The following is a 13045-nucleotide window of genomic DNA, read 5'->3' on the forward strand; positions in this document are numbered from 1 at the left end:
TTGAAAGTATTTTGATGGCTCATCCTAGTAAAGATGCCTCAGGGAGAAGTTAGATATTCAAATGTCTAGTTACAGATAAAAAGAGGAGCATTTGCCACTTTTTTATACCAGTTTTTGATCATCTTTAATTAATTAAGTCAAAGGCCAGGTGGGAGATTGAAAGGAGAAAGAGAATTAGAGACACTTAGCATATTTACTCCTTGCTGAAGCAGATGCTGAAGTTGCAAGACCAGATTCTGCTTTAAATTGAAACAATAATAAAAAAAAAAATTACCTCCTTTCACACTAGCAATGATTTTTTCAAAATTTACTGTTTACATTTTTAATATTTGTGGGGTTTTGGAACATTTTAAATGCTTTGGATTTCCAGAGGAGGTTATTTCTGTGGAATGGGTGCAGCTCAGAGTATGCATTTTTCTGAGGGAGAACAAACCAGCCAAGAGGAAGAGAAATTGAAAATCCCTTCCTGAGCATGACTTCCATGTGTAAGGAATAGATATTCCTACCTCTCATTTTCCAGGTGGGAATACTAAGGCTCAAAGAGGTGTTTTAAAAAGTGTCATTTCCAATGGCTGTGTGACTCAGTGAAAACACATTTTCCTCTTAAAATCCCTAAACAGCCTTTCCCAAACATCATAAGGTCAGGTGCATACTGATTAGTCATGTATTTTGTAGCCCAGAATCCCAAAACATTTATTCTGCTCCTGTGCAAGGGTATTAGGATTTTATATAAATATATAAAAGAGTACGCTTAGTCACTCTTGAAAGTGAGGTAAGTTCTCCTACGGATCTGGCTTTAATGCCTTGTCCACTGAATGAAACCATCTGCATCCCAGCTGTTGGCTGAATAAATACAGTAGGAAAATATTTTGAGAAAGAACCTTAAGATTATTTAGGATAAAGAATAATATCAATCATAGAACGGTTTGGGGTGGAAGGGAGCTTAAAGATCATCTAATCCCAACCCCCCTGCATGGGCAGGGACACCCCCCACTAGACCAGGTTGCTCCAAGCCCCATCCAACCTGCCTTTCAACACTGCCAGGGATGGGGCAGCCACAGCTTCTCTGGGCAACCTGTGCCAGTGTCTCACCACCCTCATAGTGAAGAATTTCCTCCTAATATCTAAACTAAATCTCCCCTCTTCCAGTTTTAATCCATTCCCCCTCATCCCATCCCTCCCTGCTCTTGTCCAAAGTCCCTCCCCAGCTTTCCTGGAGCCCCTTCAGGCTCTGGAAGGTGCTCTAAGGCTTCCCTGTGGCCTTCTCTTCTCCAAGCTGAACAATTCAATTTTTAAGACCCATATTTAAGAGAATCTTAAACTAAACCCCCCAGATTTAAGAGAATCTTGAAAGAGCATTTCAGTTTTAATTTCTCCAGATACTTTCCTAGCAGATTTGAAGCAGGATGCTCCCCTGAAGTGTAGCACATCTCCACTGTTTTCCTGTTGCATCTTGTACAGTTGGTGTAAGCTCTGTAAATGTTGAATGAACGATCCATCCCCTCTGTTCCCAGCGTGGCAGCGATCCCATGAGGAGCTGACAATTATCTCATCTGGCCTGAACAGCCTCAAACTGCTGTGCTGGTAAAAGCAGAGCACTGGAAGGACTGTGCCCTTCATGTGGGTTCTGCTGCTGTTTATCCACTCTCACTCTCTTGTTCTCCCCTGGCAGCACATTTCAGTTATGTCAGTGTCTCAACTGGAAGAGCTATTTGTCAGCCTGTCTCCAGCTGTCAGGGCAGCTATCACGTCCCAGTTACAGGCACATTGGGATTACTGACTGTGGGACTGAAAGGGCGGGACGTCACCACCGCTGCAGTTCAGTAGAGACACACGGCTCTTCTGCAGGAAGTCAGAGAATCCCAGACTGGTTTGGGTTCAAAGGGATCTTAAAGATCATCCAGTTCCAACCCCCCTGCATGGGCAGGGACACCACCCACTAGACCAAGTTGCTCCAAGCCCCATCCAGCCTGCCCTTCAACACTTCCAGGGATGGGGCAGCCACAGTTTTAATCCATTATCCCTTGTCTTCTCTCTACAAGTCCTTGACCAAAGTCCCTCCCCAGCTTTCCTGTAGCCCCTTCAGGCACTGGAAGGTGCCCTAAGGTCTCTCCAGAGCCTTCTCCTCTTCAGAGTGAACAGCTCCAACTCTCAGCCTGTCTCCAGAGCAGAGCTGCTCCAGCCCTCTGACCATCTCTGTGGCCTCCCCTGGACTTGCTCCAACAACTCCATGTCCTTCCAGAACGTGACACAGAACTCTAGGGGGGATCTCACAAGAGCAGAGTAGAGGAGGAGGATCCCCTCCCTTGACCTGCCACAGTGCTTTTCCTGAAGCCCAAATCTGGAAATACATTTTCCTAATAAATGATAAGTTTTCTATTGTGAGGAACAATACAGGATAACTCAGTTATCCATAAGTAGGCTAGGATCCTAAGAATAATAATAAAAAATACATCTATGTGCTTTTAAAAATTATTTTTAGCCCCATAAGGATAAAAGTTACAGGGTATTACTTTGAATGACACAACTTCTCTGTCATTCAAATGACATTATATTGGTGTCTCTAGGGCAAAATGCATCAGGTTTGTAAAAATCTGATGGTCCAAAAAGTGTAAGTCAACTAAAAAATAATCCTGTAATATTTTTAATGTCCCTGAAAGAAACAATTTCAGCCATGTAGAGTAAAAGCTTCTTTTCCCCCTCCTGTTTCCGAGTAACATTTCATATTGGAGCCTGTTGTCATGTCTTCCAGCAGCTGATCTTGAAAAAACAAAATATCCAACTTTTCCTAATATGAATAGTTTCTTTTACTTTGTTATATCTTTGTTTTCAAAAGAATTTAGGGGTTTGTTTTGTTCTTTTTTTAACCTGGAAAGGGATCTAGCAATTTTATTGCTCTTCTTTTATGTAACAATTTGTTCTGAAATTCAGTGCAGCTTTAGTTTGAGTGTTTTTAAAATCTCTTCTATTTTACTGTGTTTCTACCTGCTTAATTATTTATTTTGTCTGTATTTTCTCTTTCTTTTCATTTTTTTTAAAGAACAGTACCTTGCTTTTTCTCACATCATCTATTTTCAACCATTTCTCTGCTTCCTCTAGACCTCAGAAGCACTTGTCATAGCCCCCAGCTCAGTCTGCATATTTCATAAACAGACTTTCTCTCACCCTACTGAATAATAATAAACAGGATCATTTCTCCATATTCCAAAGCCTTGATAACAATTCCACTGCAAAACCTAAATTTGCCTGTTTCCCAAGTTTTATGATACCTATTTTTCTCACAAAGTACACTAAGCTATTAACCAGAGAAAGAACAAACAGATTTAAATTGCTGTGCATATGAAAAGTGTTTGATTTCTAAGCACTTGAACTACTCTGACCTTTTATACTATGAACTTTGTATTGGTTCAGTAAATTAACTTTAGGATGACACAGAGATAAAGACATGGAGGATGTTGGTTTTTTTTCCCTGTAATTACCTTCAATTTCAAGAATTGTGTGGATTTGCACATGATGCAGCAATGCTGCAGAGGAACAACAGCTCCATCAAAATCAAGCACTTTCTTTGGGAGAAAAGACTTGGATTGCTGGAACTCCTTTTCTTTCTGTTTCAGGGGAAAATCAGAGAGGAAACAAAATCACCTGCTATCCCAATTAGCATGTCAATAGTCGCCATTTGGCAGTGAATTTGGCGATCTTGTTTAGGTGGAAGAGCTGAAGAAAGTGTTTGCTCCTTTAGTGCAGCTGCTTTTGGGTCAGGTTTCTCCTGAAAGGCTGCAAGAATTGGTAGCTATGTCAGAGTTGTTGGATAAAGTGCTTCCTAATTCTTCATCTCGAGGGCATTTTTTGGTTTCAATCCCATGCAATCATATGTTTGTCAGAGTTGGAAGAGATAATCTAGTCCAACCCCTCTGCTAGAGCAGGACCACCACAGTAGATCACAAACTGCCAGGTCCAGGATGTCTGTGTGTTCTCCTTGTGCCTTGATTTCCTTGGAAAAAAAGGCCCATAAGTGTAGATTGGAATTCTGGCCAGGATTTTGCAGCTCAGTCAGAGCAAGGGAGATAACATTTCAGTGAAGAACCTTCAAGGAGACAAACTTACATTCTACCCCAGAGGGAACAATACACGGGCTCCTTGTAACACATCTCTTTTAACTTCCAGGAGCACATCTGAGGAAACCCAGTGCTCTTGTGGAAGCTCCTAATTTCTCTCCAAAACCTGCTTTTCTACTTTTTCTAGCTTGGTTTCACTGGGGTGAAGGCACTTTCGTTAAAGAGCAGCCCTGGATGTACATGTCTGTGACTCTTCCAGGATGGACATAGTTATTCACCACTCTAAAGTGACCCTGTGGCAAGGGGAGTTAAATCCCAGCTGCACTGAACTGTCAGGTTTCAGATGAGCAAAAAAGCAGGAGTAATCAAGAGGATAATTCTCCTCTCTCTGGCTGAGCACTTATTTTAATCTCACGACACAGTGCTTGAACTCTTGCCAGAAAATCAGAAGAGAAATGCCTACCTCTGGCTCTTCCTACTCTGTGTACAAGCAGCATAAAGGAGGGTTTATCCTGGAGAAAGATTATTTTGGACCATCCTGGTTTTTTTTTTCCTCTGCTTACATTTTCTGAGACAGGAGCTGGCTGCATTTTTTTCAGTGAGAATATTGATGAATATATTGATTAGCTTCCTGCTGTGATACATTTGTGAGCTAGAATCCTTCAGGTTGGAAAAGACCTCAAAGATCATCAAGTCCAGCCCTCAGCCCAACACCACCATTTACCTTAGGAACTGGAGTTGGAGTCCCCTTCACACTTCATATTCTCTATAAAATACTGGACTACATTTATCATGTAGCCTCAATTTATGAGAAACAGCACACGTGTATGTGCACTGATATTTTTTCCTGGCAGGATTGCAAAAACTGGCGTGTCCTGCAATAGCTGAAAATCATTCTGGCCAAGGCATTAAGAGCTAAAGGTTAAGTTTACTGTGGCCAAAAGAGAATCCTTCATAATTGCTCCTTCCACCAAGAAGCTGGACAAAAATGCCCTCAGGTCTGCTGGGCAAAGGGCTGGAAAAGGAAGTTAATCTTGGCTTTCTTCTGGCACGAAAAGAAGGAAGGAGTCTCTGATTTTCTTGTTAATTTTGATTCTAGTTTTGTCTACATCAGGGTGAATCTTCTCTTTGAAAGCCTTCTTTTTTCATTTTTTATTTTTTTTTCTGCTAGCAAAATTTTTCATACTTGCGTGTTACTGTTGTAGAACTGCTGGTAGGAAGCTGCAAGTTTGGGATATTGCTGGATGTATGAGGTGGCAGGAAGAAATCATCAGGCTTTGAAGGCAGGCAGAGGAAAAACATTATGTATCTCCCCTTGAGCTGTTCTGCAAACAGATGAACTTGCAGTTGCATGGAAAACATTGGCTTCAGAACCTCTATGTCACTCCAGCCCATTTCAAGCAGTCTCCTTCTCACCATCCAAGAGAGGAGCTGTCTCAATTAGAAGCAAAAGGAGCATGGAAGAGTTTGGTAGTATTAAAAATGAGGTGAAGTTTGTTTTCCAAGAGTACTTTCCAGACTATGCCACGCTGCTATTCCTTAACATTTTTGCTTACTGGGACTAATACTGTTTTACTAAACATCTAAGCTACTTGCAACGAGGCTTAACCTGGCTCATTTTGCCTGGCCTCCATGTTGTGGCTGACCTTAGGAGAGACTGTTGTGGTTAAGAAGAATCCATCAGACTTGCTGTAAATCTCTCCATTTAATCATCTCCAACAACAGAGCTGGTATTTCTATTTCCATTCTTCCGTACTCTGTCATTTTTCGAGTCCAATTGGCATTTGGGTTTCCCTATTTTCAACTGAAAATTTTATGCAGAGCTTTCCCTGTGTCTCCCCATACCATATGGTTTTAAATGAGTTGACATGAATGTAGTGGTGGAAGAAAATGCATCATTTATATACACCTTTGGAAAAAATCTATGGCTTGAAATTCAAAAGGGACATTGACAACCCTTGCTGGCCTACTGCCCTAAAATGTCTTTCAGCTCCACTGGCAGTTTAAGCTTCTTTCAAGTTGAAAGCGTGTCCACAGCTTGTACAGTCCTCTACTGAGGGGTGTTTCATGTCACAACATTATTCTTAGATTAAACATCCCTCTGAATGTCACTGCATAGCAACACAAAGAAGAAATCCTAGGAAACGCTAAAAGAAACAGGGTTGAAATAAAATCTATGCTTGTTTTGACCCCACGCTGACTTCCTGATTGATCCTGCTTCAACCCAACTTTCCATAAGCAGAACAACTGGCAGGAGACCCCATCCAGCACGCAGAGGCTGTGCAGTGCAGTCCAGCTGGTCAGGATTGGCACCACTGGACTTCAGGGTGTGCTAGCCAACCAGCCAGGAAAACAGATTTTTGGTAGGACATTCAAATCCATGCTTCTGGTGTGTAGGAAGATGGAGAGAATGCTGCCCATGGCCTCTGGCAGTACTTAGGATAATACCATGGTGCCATTCTAGGCTTCATGTGAAGAGCCAGGTTACCTGATTGCCTCTCTCTTGTATAAGTCCAAGAACTCAAAGCCATAATGCTTCTCAACAACAGGCTTTGCCCTGAGCATCAAAGAACTCCCAACATATTGTTCAGGCTGGAAATAGATGGGCAGCACGGGGGGTGCCACCTGCTATTAAATCTTAGCTTCTTGATAGCACCATGACAGCTGCTCCTCTTGGCTCTTGCACACCAGAAAGAGGAAGAGGAGGAAGGAACAAGCTTCTAATGCCACTAGTGTTTACATTCAGTGCATAACTGGTGTTCTTGACCAGCAGCCAGCTCTTCTGTAGGAGGTGTTCCTCTGATGAATGGTGCTCCAGTCACTTTGGAAGGCCATATTTTCTCCACAAAGAAGATCATTAACTCTCTCAGGTCTGCTAGTCTGCCTTTGGCAGTGGACAGGATTTCAAAAGGAGAACAATGCACATTTGGTACTAAAATCATTGGGTGCTGGACAGTTTGTTAGAGAGAATGACTGCAAGTCATCTTTTTCTTTTGGAAAAAGTCAGCTTCCATATTCTACTCCCTCTATTTCCTCAGCAGTGAATTTCAATAACTATTTCCATTGATATGCTCTGAATCAGAAAATAAGGCCAAAACTTTTAGGAAGGCATTATTCTGCTTCCTCTCTCTTGACATGCAGCAAAACAATCTTTCCATAGCAAAACCTGTGGGAAGAACTCAAGTTTGATTCATTCAGTCAAGCACATTTCCCATAGTGCTGGAATAATTCAGTCCCTGGATTCAGGAAATAAAGGGTTTGTAGTAGAACAGGAGGATCTCCACTTGGAAACATGGAATTTGATGTGGATGAGGCCGTTGTTTCTAGTTTTATTCCAAGAAACTATCTGCCACTTGGAGCTGGGAGGTAAGACAGATCAGCTAAAACTACAGTTCACAAAGCAGCACAAAGCAAGCCAATCAGCTCAGCCCAAGATTAAAAGGAAATTCAGGAAAGAGCAATAATTAGTTACACAGAACATACCTAATATGTCGAATATTTATCCACATATAATAATATTTTACATAATAAAGCTGTTGGGTTTTTTTCTTGCTGCAAAAGCAATTCTCTCTTGATGATCTGCCCAGGAACTACAACTGACCCATATTTTCCAATGTATTCCAATGGAAAAACTCACTCCAAAATGCCCAGGAAGCACAGAATTTAAACAAAAACCTGTTTTTCTTATTTCTTTTGTCTTTCACCCGAAAAGTACAACTCAGGGCAATTCACTGTGTCCAGTGCCTGCATTAACGGGGATTATTCAAGCATTATTTTTTAATTCTAGAGATAAAAAAAAAAGCATAATTTTTCTCATCTCTTTCTACTTATGTTCCATAAAGGCTGAAAAAAGAGTTTATTGGGTTTATAACTTCTTAAAAAGAAATTAAATTTCATAGAATCATAGAATGGTTTGAGTTGGAAGGGGATCCAACCCCCCTGCATGGGCAGGGACACCTCCCACTAGACCAGGTTGCTGAAAGTCTTGTTCTTGTCCCCTCCAGGGATGGAGCAGCCACAGCTTCCCTTGTGAAGAGAATTTGGGAGAGAACACTTGAAAAAACTGACAATTAAGTCACCTCTCAAATCAAAATAACTATTTTAGTCCCACTGGTGATGTGCAGGGTCTTTAAGAAATTGTGGGGACCCCTTAAGTCTCATGTTCTTTACTGGTAAATTGCATTAAATTTCAGGTAAGTCACATAAAGCTTTTTCTACTCTAATTCTTCCAGTTTCTTTTTGATAGAAAATGGCACCTGCAAGTACGTGTCTGAGAGGAGAGGACATTCATAGACAAAACTGTCACCTATTAAGCAGATCTATTATGTAGATCTAAGCTAGATCTCTCTCAAATGTTACTTGAGTTTTGCCTGATGTGTTAATTTGTAAATGAACATTGTGCTATATTTAGCTGAGACCTTCAGGAGAATCTTCCAAGCTGTCCAATCTATTTGCTTGTCTGCCATCTTATCAAACCGAAATCTTAACTGACATTACAAATGACAAAGTAGTAGCTACACCACAGGTTGCCTGGGACTTAAAGCTCACAGTACTCAAGTCTCTGACCAAAACAGCTCTTGGTGTGCCTTGCAAAAGCAAAGTTGATGCAAATCCTGGCTAGATTCTGAGGACAACCACCAGTCCTTCCACTAATAACTCTATCTAGTATCTTAATTGGTAGGTAAATGAAGAAAATATGTGTTTATTGCTGTGTGATTGACTTGTTTGTTTTCCCTGCTCTCATTGATTTATTTTGGAGAGCAGAAGGGGACAAGTCTTGGAATTAGTTTCTGTGCCTGCTACAATTGAAAAGTCATCTGCTTTTAAGAATTGGATCTCCTTGATGCATATTTCCTCAAAACGGAGACCAAAAGTAGAGAAAACTTTGGATTTATCATAGTGAGGTCAAATGTGGTGTGATAGTCTTTCTCTAAATTGTTCTAATTAGCCAGCTATGGATGTCCGCACTGGAAAAGGATCTGGGGGTGCTGGTTGACAGCTGACTAAACATGAGCCAGTAGTGTGCCCAGGTGGCCAAGAAGACCAACAGCATCCTCGTCTGTATCAGGAATAGTGTGGCCAGCAGGACAAGAGAGGTGATTGTCCCCCTGTGCTAAGCACAGGTGAGGCTGCCCTTTGAATCCTGGGGTCACCTCAATACAGGAAAGGCATTGAGGTGCTGGAGTGGGTCCAAAGAAGGGCAACCAAGCTGGTGAAGGGTCTGGAGAGCAAGTCCTGTGAGGGATGGCTGAGTGAGCTGGCCTTGTTTAGTCTGGAGAAGAGGAGGCTGAGGGGGGACCTCGTTGCTCTCTACAGCTGCCTGAAAGGAGGTTGTAGGGAGGTGGGTGTTGGCCTCTTCTCCCTAGTGAATAATGACACAACTAGACGAAATGGGCTGAAATTGTCCCAGGGGAAGTTTAGACTGGATATTAGGAAGCATTTCCTTATTAAAAGAGCACTCAGGCCCTGGCACATGCTACCTTACCAGAGGACAGCAGAGACAACACCTGCATGTGCTGCCACCAGGGGAATGATCAGCTCAGCTTGGTGGCAGAGCTTAAGGAGGAAAAGATTAAGGACTATTTGGGAATGTGAAAGGGAGATAGGTTGCTAGAGCCACATCCTTCTATCCCTGAGGCAAAGCCTCAAGGTGGAGGCTCCATGAGAAGTAGAGAATCCCCTGCCTTTTAGTCATCAGGCAGAAGGAAGGGATCTGAGAGACAACAATGGAAGCAAGTCCCTGCTTGGGGCAGCAAGAGAATCCCCTCCCAGCCTTCCCACCTTCCCAGGTGCCCTCACAGATCAGATAGAAATGGAGGACCAGACAAATTAGGATGTTGATAAAGGTCCATCCAGGGAGGTGCTGAAGCAGTCGGTCCCATGCATTGGAACTGCTTCTGTTAAGAGTAAGAGGAGGGTGATTGTTATAGGAGATTCCCTTCTGAAGGGAACTGGGGGTCCAGTATGCTGGCCAGACCCTTCCCACAGGGAAGTGTGCTACCTCCCTGAGGCCTGGGTTAGGGATAGAAACAGGAAACTTCCTGGACTGGTATATCTCTCTGGTTACTACCGCTCACTGGTCATGCAGGTGAGCAGTGATGAGGTTGCCAAGGGCAATGAGAAGGGACTTCAGGGCACTGGGCCAAATGGTGGAGGGATGGGGAACCCTGGTGGTGTTTCCTCACTTCCTTCAGTGGTGGTGAATGCTGAAGGGAACAGGAAAGCACAACTGAGTAACACATGGCTCAGAGGCTGGTGCCATTGGTGGAATTTTGCGGTTTTTGGGGATTTTTACGTGGCACTAGGCCTGCTGGCCAAAGATGGAGCAGAACTGTTGCACCCTGACCTGGATAAGGAACAGTGTGGCCAGCAGGGCCAGGGAGGGGATCTCAGCCCTGTACTCAGCACTGGTGAGGCCACGCCTTGAGTACTATGTTCAGTTTTGGGCTCCTCATGACAGAAAGAACATTGAGCTACTGGAGTGTCCAGAGAAGGGCAACAAAGTTGCCGAAGGGTTTGGAGCACAGGTCTTTCGGGGAGCAGCTATGGGAGCTGGGGTTGTTTAGCCTAGAGAAAAGGAGGCTGAGGGGAGACCTCGCTCTCTACAACTACATTAAAGGAGGCTGCAAAGAGGTGGGGAGTGGGCTGTTCAGTGAGTTACAAGTGATGGGACAAGAGGTAATGGCCTCAAGTTGCACCAGGGGAGGTTTAGATTGGATTTTGGGAAGAATTTCTTCACTGACAGGATTATCGGGCATTGAAACAGTGTCCAGGGCAGTGGTGGAGCCACCATCCCTGGAGGGATTTAAGAGTCCTATAGATATGGATATGGTTTAGTTAAGGACTTGTCAGTGTTAGGTTGATGGTTGGACTCAATGACTTTGAAGATTCCAACTAAGGTACTTCTGTAATTCTGCAATGTTAGAGGTCTTCTCCAACCGTGACAATTCTGTGATTCTTTATGTGACTTAAAATCAAAAAGCAAAGAACGTGGGCTGTTTCTTGCAATGTTTTTAAGATTTGCCTGGTGCTAATGAAAACTCTTGCTGCATTTGGTGCAATTTTTGGGAAATTACTAAGTTCATTTCAGTTTCTAGCCAATCTGGTTGTTCTAGGGCTATATTCACATCAGGGCTAAACATAAGCAACAGGAACAGCAGCATCCTAAGTGGTTTTTGGTTTGGTTTGTTGTGGTGGTTTTTTTCCCAGACAATGATTTTGTTATGGAGTACTGCCTCTCCCTCTAATAAATAACACTGATTGCTTGTCCTGTGCCCATAACACATGACAAAGTGTCACTGTCAAGGGTTGTTGTAATACCCAGCTAGTTGCCTCCAGCTAGTCACCAGAGCAGAGTAGTTTGCAAATGAAGAACATTTGTCTGCCTGACATATTTCTGAATGAGAACTGCTTTGTTTTGCAGAGAGTTTGGCCGCTGGAAAGTAAACAATCTTGCTGTTGAAAGAAGAAATTTCCTTGGCTCCCCACTGCCACTTGCCCCTGAATTCTTCCGGAACATAAGGCTACTTGGACGCCGCCCGACCCTTCAACAGATCACAGAAAACCTTATCAAGAAATATGGGACACATTTCCTGCTATCAGCTACCTTGGGAGGTAGGGTTAACTCTTGGAAATATTGTGCCTGAGTTGGACGTGATTGAAGTAAAATTGTTGGTCACAACTGATTTGTCTGTAAATCTGTGGTGTTCCTCACCCAGCAGCTGGGCTGAGCAGCTCTCCCAGGGCTGGACTTGAAAGTGTGGGAGCAGATTTTGTCTGCAGGTCTCAAGCCTCCTTCTTCTGCTGATGTTAAAATTTGCTTTGTTGATTCTGTGTAAACATTTTTAGGGGCAAAATTATGAGAAATCCTGTTGCTGTGACCAAGGTGCTTTACCTGAGTTCCAGGTGTGTGCGCTTCTTGTCCTCTGGGGATGTTTCTCTGCATCAGGAGGTATCACAGAACCATAAAATGGCTTGGAAGGCACCTTAAAGATCATCTAGATCCACACCCCTGCATGGGCAGGGACACCTCCCACTAGACCAGGTTGCTCCAAGCCCCATCCAACCTGCCCTTGAACACTTCCAAGGAAGGGGCAGCTGTTCCAGTGTCTCACCACCCTCAGAGTGAAGAATTTCCTCCTAACGTCTAAAGCAAGATGAAGCAAGAAAACCAGTAATAACCATTTCCAACAAGTCTTTTCAGCTAGGAGACTTCTAAACTACTTTGACTGCTGGGAAGTCCCTATATTATCACTCTGCCCTTTTTAGGACCAGTCTCCACTTAACCGGTGGGTCTAAAACTTTCAAAATGTGATGATGAGTCTTTGCCATGTCATTCCTATTAACTTAATGGAATCTGCACCTCTGAATCCCCACAGACTCATTTGGAAAGGGTAGCCCAATGTCTAACTGGGATCCAGTCACCAAATGGATTGAAGAAATCCAGTCAAGAGGCCTAATGTTCAAGCGAGAGCATAAATTGTTCCCCCTGAAAGATAATTAGTGCCTGTGATTACCCATCTAGGCATTACAAAATGAACTGACATTTTAGCAATGCAGTTTTATCCCCTGGTGGGTGATTATATTAAAGATAATTCTGGTGACTGAGTATCCTTCCAGCAGGACAGTCTTGTCAAAATCCTTTATTCACCTGAGGAATGGTTCTCTTTAATACATTTCATAACTGAATTCTAACCATAGATTAAAGAAATGACAGCCTTCCTATTCTCTTTTGGCTGATATCTGAGATCTGAAATGACTGAAATAGCTCACAGCAGCTTCTCTTTTGGAAAAGACTGCTCTAGAAACAAAGTGAATTTCTGTCTTACTGTAGTTATTGAAATTATAAAGAAATAATTCCTATCCTTATTTTGGGAACTAGTGCTTCTGCAGCAGCTCCATCACCATGAGACTTTTAAGAACAAATTACATGTGTTGACTAGCAATTTGGAATAAAATTTCCAGGAGTTCCTTTAATTACTCAGTATATT

At 42.8% G+C, this 13045-nt stretch overlaps 1 protein-coding gene across 4 annotated transcripts in view; it reads left to right on the top strand.

The window, feature by feature from the left end:
- Positions 1-13045, top strand: part of BRINP3 (BMP/retinoic acid inducible neural specific 3) — a 129267-nt gene that overhangs the window by 51285 nt on the left and 64937 nt on the right. For all 4 annotated transcript variants that reach the window (XM_051625230.1, XM_051625232.1, XM_051625233.1 and 1 more), the window contains one exon: positions 11479-11669. In XM_051625230.1, the coding sequence (XP_051481190.1) occupies positions 11479-11669 (191 nt within the window). The remainder of the gene's footprint in view (positions 1-11478; positions 11670-13045) is intronic.

Source organism: Apus apus, chromosome 7 (assembly GCF_020740795.1).
Source record: "Apus apus isolate bApuApu2 chromosome 7, bApuApu2.pri.cur, whole genome shotgun sequence".
Taxonomy (NCBI): domain Eukaryota; kingdom Metazoa; phylum Chordata; class Aves; order Apodiformes; family Apodidae; genus Apus; species Apus apus.